Source organism: Plecotus auritus, assembly GCF_963455305.1.
Source record: "Plecotus auritus genome assembly, chromosome: 6".
NCBI classification, from domain to species: domain Eukaryota; kingdom Metazoa; phylum Chordata; class Mammalia; order Chiroptera; family Vespertilionidae; genus Plecotus; species Plecotus auritus.
In genome coordinates, this window is record NC_137773.1 from 147,187,967 (window position 1) to 147,193,966 (window position 6,000).

A 6,000-nucleotide genomic window follows, 5' to 3' on the forward strand; every position below is an offset into this window, starting at 1 on the left:
TACTGTCTTTGTCTCCTAATCGAAACATGATTTGGGCTTCTGCCTGAATCCGTGCTCCCCAAATAGCTGTTCTTTGACCTCAAATAAATGCTTGATGGCTCTTACTTTGAGAGGCCTTTTATTTTTAGGTTAACAAGCTCCATTTTATAGATTAGAAAGCTAAGGCTCAGAGGCTGCCTGAAATCACCAGCTGTGGAGTGCTGGAGCCGAGGGTGGGCTGCGCTGCTGCCCTGCACCCCACGCTCCTCTTCTTTACACACTATGTTTCCTCTTAGATAGAAAGTCTAGTTTAGCAGAGGGCCTGCCCTCAGACATTTTTATTTGTTCTTCCTTGGGCTGTATAAGGTGAACAGCAAAAATACAATTATGCCCATTTTACAGATAAAGACCCAGAGACTAGTGTGTACTTGCCAAGATCAGAACTCCGATCTTCTCACTTGCATGTGATGTGAGCCGAGCCTTCACATATTCTTCTCATTTATTTCCTCTCCCCCTCCTCCACCTGAGATGTCAGCATTTAAAGTCCATTTATTAGTGTCTTGCTAACCTATTCTTTGCACATTTAAAATGTAGCCTCTGTTAACCTCAGTTTTCTCACCCACAAGATGGGTACAGCACTGCCCACTCTACAGAGTTCCTGAGAAAACGAAATGCAACTCAGACAGTGCATGTAAGGTGCTCAGTATCCTTCCTGGCTCAGACGTGGTCCCTTGTTGGAAGCTGTACAGACCCTGGAGGTACAGACCACTCTGACACCTTTGAGCTCAGGTACATGCCAAGAACAAGGTCACCTGGGCTGTGTGCCCATTTCTGCCAGAGCCAAAGCCCAGCGAATTCTCTACTGGGTCTCTCGGTGCCTCCAGCTCTGCACGTTGGGAGACCACCGAGACGGGAGAGTGAAAGGTGGGGAGAGGCTGACACAGCGAAAGCTCAGTCACCTGGTCGAGGCCACAGAGGAAGGACAGTTGACTGGTGTTTCCCTGGCCTCTGCTGACTGGCTGAGGGAGCTGTGCCCCCAAAGACGGCCACAAACAGGCGGGCCCAATGCCTGTGAGGCGCCCTGAGAAAGTCTGCCCAGGAGGGGTACTCCCTAGTGAGGTGCGGCAAAGGGGCCCCGTCAGGGCCTCTGTCTTGTGTCTTCCCCTCACCAGGCCACTAAAGGGAAGGCAGCAGAAGACAGGTGGCTCGCTCTCAGACTGAGCCTAAAGTCACTGAGCTTTTGCTCCAGTTCCCCAGGATGCTGGGAGTATCTGGGACCAGCTGGCGGGGAGACACCCACAGCACCTGGCAATGCAAAAGCCTAGACTCGGGCAGTGGCTCTCAAACTTTTCTGCATAAACCACCACCTGGAGAGCTCAGAGGAACATGGGTTCTTGGGTAGAGCCCCAGAAATGTTGCGTCAGGAGGCCTGGGGCAGGGCCTGGAAACCTGCGTCTTTAGCAAGCTCCCAGGCGGTTCTGGTCCTGGAGGAGGGGAGTGTGGGAGATGAGTGTGCAGGGCTCCAGGCTGGAGGACCTGCTCAGGCCCTGGGAGAAGGTGGCTCCTGTGCCCCATGGGGTTCCTGACTGGGCTCCAAAGTCACAGCTGTCACTCGCGGGAGAACACCAAATTCTTACCAGTAACCTACTGACCTCAATTCTTTTCCAAAGGGATTATTATCATTTGTGCCACTAAAAGCAAGGGGAGGAAAGAGCGAGCAGGCAGAGAAAAAACCATAATATCATGATTCCACTGAACTCTAGGCACTGCCCTTCCCCTAACAGCTGAGCCGCTCCCACCCCTACGGCAGCCAGGAACACCTAAGTGCCACTTCCTCCAAGGAGGCTACCTGGGCCAGTCCGGCCTGGGCTGGAGCCCCCTCCCCGCCCCCGGGCCTTCCCAGAGCCTTGCACTGCTGCCTTATAGACTCATCACGCTGTATCAGGAAAGGCTGTTCTCAGGGCTCTGAAGCCATCTAGCCCGGGGTTCCTCAAGGGCGGGGACCTGTGTCACTCGTGTTGTGGGCCAGCCTGTGGCACGGAGCCTGGCATCCTGCAAGCCCTCAGTAGATGTTTGCCAACTGAGTAAAGGATGCCTTAGATCCCTCTGCTGGGCTGGGAGGGAGGGAGGCCCACATTCTGCTCCTCTCTTGCCCAACCCTGGCCCAGGGCCTGGGAAGTCCATGAAGCATCGCTAAGACATGGGGCAGAGACCCTGGGGCATGACTAAAACCGGCCTGCCTCCTGCCTCCTGATTCCTGAGGACGGGCCTGACTCCGAGCCACATGAATGACCTCACCGAGCCTCGGGGGCCTCCTGGGTAGGAAGTACCCCAGTTCCAAGTGGCCCCCAACCAGTCCTGATGTTCAAAACCAGGTTCCACACATGAGCTCCAAGAAGTGAGCTTTGAAATGTAATCTGAGAGTGCCCAGCCTAGCTCAGAGCTGTCATCGCATTTTCTTCCCCTAATTAACAAAAGTCTCAGCACAGGAGGGACCGTGAGAGCCTGGGCCCTGGAAAACTGGGGCTCCACCCAAAGGAGGAATGCCGAACTCCCAAAGGAAAGCACTCAGCTTGGTTGTCTGCCTGGACGGCTGGCTGCGGGCTTCGAGGGGCCATCCCAGTGGCCCAGCACCCCAGGGATGCTACTGTGAGCCTTGGGATGCTCACACTTTAGGGGAATGGCTCACCTGTCAGCCGTCATCCATCAGATGCACCCAATTAGGTGGGGGGTAGGCAGAAAGTTTGGGGAACACGGTCCTCTGGGCAGGGGGCACCAGAGAAAAGCCAACTGGGGGCAGATTAATCATGGCAGGCTCCTAAATCCTCATCATGTCCAGAGAGAAGTCAGGGACCCAGAGAAGACAGGGGACCTTCGCAAGGTCCCCAATGAATGAGCACAGACTCCAAGTCCAGACCTGCCACCAATCACATCAGCTCACCCCACACCAGCAGCTGCACAAGGGTGCCCTGTGCCTAACAAGGCTGCTATCCGCTGGCAGAAGAGCTAGCCCGGCCAGGCCCGAGACTCCAGACAGACAGAAAGTCACACTTTCTGATAGTTTTTCCTTTCTCCACCTGACCTCAGGCTCTCATCCCCCAAACACCTCCCTCCTCACACCGGCCCACTCGTGGCAGGAGCAAAACAAATATCAAACCAATCAGCCACCTGAGCACTGGGCAAGGGCTCGATGAATAAGCATCATTGCACGCAGCTGCACGAACCCAGGAGTGCAGCCTGCCTGGCTCCCACCAGGACCCTGCCACGGGGGCGGGGACGGGGAAGAGCAGCAGCCTAGGTTCCCCCAGGAGGGTCTTGAGGAGCCCAGAGCATGGAGGAGCGACGCTGAGGGTCAGAAGGGAAATGGATGCTGGAGCACCATGGCTGGAGTCCCTGAACCTACAGGCCGGGCCCAGCAGAGCCGGGCGCAGGCGGAGCCTGGACAGCCCCACTCTACACATCCCTCCTACTGCTCCACCCCCTGCGGTCATCCAGCTCAGAGACACACATGTGCAGCTCGGACCCTTGGGAACGAGTTTCCTATTAGGAAGGTAGGGTCAGGAGGCCAGGGAATTGAGAATACGGCGACAGCCCCCACGGGCCTTCATCGCTGGCTCTGAACAGGCAGCTTTCAGACACTCCTCACACAGCTGCTGGGGAAACGCGTTCCAGGCCGCAGCTGCATGAGGGTGCGCTGGATGTCACCAGCTCCGCAGCACCAAGGACCCCACTCCTGTCACTCCGCTGTCCCCCAGTCCGCAGCCTGGCAGGGAGGGCTGACCCAGGCAGCTCTCCATTCCTTCAAAAACAGCCCTAAAAGATGTGTGCGAGGAGCACTCACACGTCCACACGGCAGCCACTCCTGTCCAGGGGCTGAGCCGGGAGACCCCGCCTGCTCTCTTCCTGTGCCACAGTCACAAGACAAGGGGGTCCACAGGTTCTTCACTCACAACCCCTTCTCAGGCGGAAGCATCCCTTTGAGCTGTATCTTCCATGGAAGGAAACCAGGGGAGGCCCAGGGGGGCTGCCTGCAGTTTTCACAGGTGGGGACAATGAGCCCCAACAGGGAGGACAATGTCTAAGATCACCCCGAGGCAGCAGCTGGCAGCACTGTGGTGGGGCGTCTAACAGGGCAGGAAAGGCTGCTGCAGTGAGAATTGAGCGCCAAGACCCGGCCGGGGAGAGGGCTGGCGTCTCTGCTCAGCCCCACCTGGCCTTGGCCTCTACCCCTCACAGGGGCCCGTGTAAGTCAGAGGAGGTGTGCTTTCCAAGCAGCGCACAGCCTGAGAGCAGCCGGGGTGGACACGCACCGCCCTCCCTGGGTGCTGCTCTGCAGGACCAGGTGAGGCCCAGTGTGGCAGCCACATCCGAGGCCGTGGAGACCCTCAGCTTTTCTTCAATCCCCAACTACCGGTTTGCCATGTTAATTTGATATCAAAGGGGGCCATAAGCCATCCACCCCACTTCCATGCGAGGAAATCAGTTCTCAAGATGGGCAAGGCGGCCTGGTGCTGGCAGCATGGAAGATAGAGACACCTGTGCTCCAGCATCGTGAGCAAGGGGCACGCTGCCCCCGCGTCTTCAGGAGGCAGAGGATGGAGAAGAATGTTCGACGGAGCAGTTCCCACGTTTTCCACGTTTCGCCCCTCCCCCCAGTTGTAAACCTTCCTGCGGCGGGTCAGAAAGCCCACATTTACATCTAGTTGCATACTCTTCACAGGGGTTCACATTTACATCTATTTACTACATGCTCTTCACAGGGGTTCACGCAGATCTGCTTCTCATCCTGGATTCCTAATCCCAGGAATGGGCGCCCAATTAGCCAAATCAGAAGCCTCCCTGCCAGGCAGAGGGAGGGGAGAAGCCGGACCCAGCCCCGCCAGCCTCTCCCCTGCCCCTCTCAGCCCCCTCCCCGCACAACCATCTCTGGCCCTGCCTCCCACTCGGTCCCGACCTCTGCTGAAGGCAACTAGTCCGCAGTTTCTGTCACTGTATTTGCCCATCAGCGCAGCGCCCTGCGTTCTTTCTTTGAATCAACAGGCGGGCCGACTCCCTCCTGAGTAACTCTGCAGAGGCCCGGACGCCCTTGTTTTTCTCCTGGGTGTGGTCCGCCCGTGACTTCTCTCCCAGGCTCTGGGCCCTTAAATGAAATCCAGGTTCCCTCTCCCAGCGCAGCCGAACCAGAGGTGAGGATGAGAATGAGGGGCGGGAGGGGCACGGTCCTGCCCCCAGAGTATCTGAGCCGGGCCCGTGGGGGACTAGGTGTGCGGGTTACCTGGCTCCAGCCCTCCCTCGGGTCCCCGCGTCCCAAACCCCGGCGCACCGCAGGTTCCTTCCGAACCTGAAAGGGCCTCCAACTCCACCTCCGACCCCTACCCGCCAGGTCGGCTCACCCAGGCCGGCAGGTGCTGGCCCAGCAGCTCGCGGCTGATGAACTGGCGCTCGTTGTCTAGGAATTCGAAGGCAGCCGCCAGGCGCCCGAGCTTCCCGCGGCGGTTCCTGCGCCACAACAGCCACAGCAGCGCGCCGAGCAGCAGCCAGGTGATGCTGAGCCCCAGGTAGCCGGCCAGGTAGACGGGCGCCAGGTAGAACAGCACGCGCGCCACGAAGCTGTAGAGCTCGGGCAGCAGCTGGCTGGGCAGGCGTGGCTCCGGGCCGGGCGCGCGCGGCGTTCCCTGGGCGCCGGGAGCATCGGGCGCGCCAGGGGCGCAGGGGTTCTCTGCGGGCATCTCCTCGCCGCCGTCTTGCCTTTTCCGAAAGCTTCACTTGGGCTCTGGTCTGTGAGTGCCGACGCCCGGACACATCTGTCCTCCAGGCGCAAGAACCGGACTGCCAAGCCTCACCTGCCCTGCGGGACTTGCCGGCGCCGTCTGGGCGCTCGGAGCTCGCGGTTTCCAGCAGCCGGCACTCGCGCGGGGCCTGGGAGTGCACGGCAAGCAGCGCCTCTCAGCTCCCAGCCCACCGCCGAGGATGGCTCCGCCTCCAGGGGCGGGACCAGGCGGAAGGGGGCGGGGTCAGGAG

At 59.1% G+C, this 6,000-nt stretch overlaps 1 protein-coding gene across 1 annotated transcript in view; it reads right to left on the reverse strand.

Moving 5' to 3' along the window:
- The window catches only part of ESYT3 (extended synaptotagmin 3), a gene marked incomplete at its 5' end in the record, with an annotated part of 40,650 nt that extends 34,942 nt beyond the window's left edge, over positions 1–5,708 (reverse strand). The window contains one exon of the mRNA XM_080675524.1: positions 5,373–5,708. Coding sequence (XP_080531650.1) covers positions 5,373–5,708 — 336 coding nt within the window. The remainder of the gene's footprint in view (positions 1–5,372) is intronic.
- Positions 5,709–6,000: the final 292 nt, after the last annotated feature.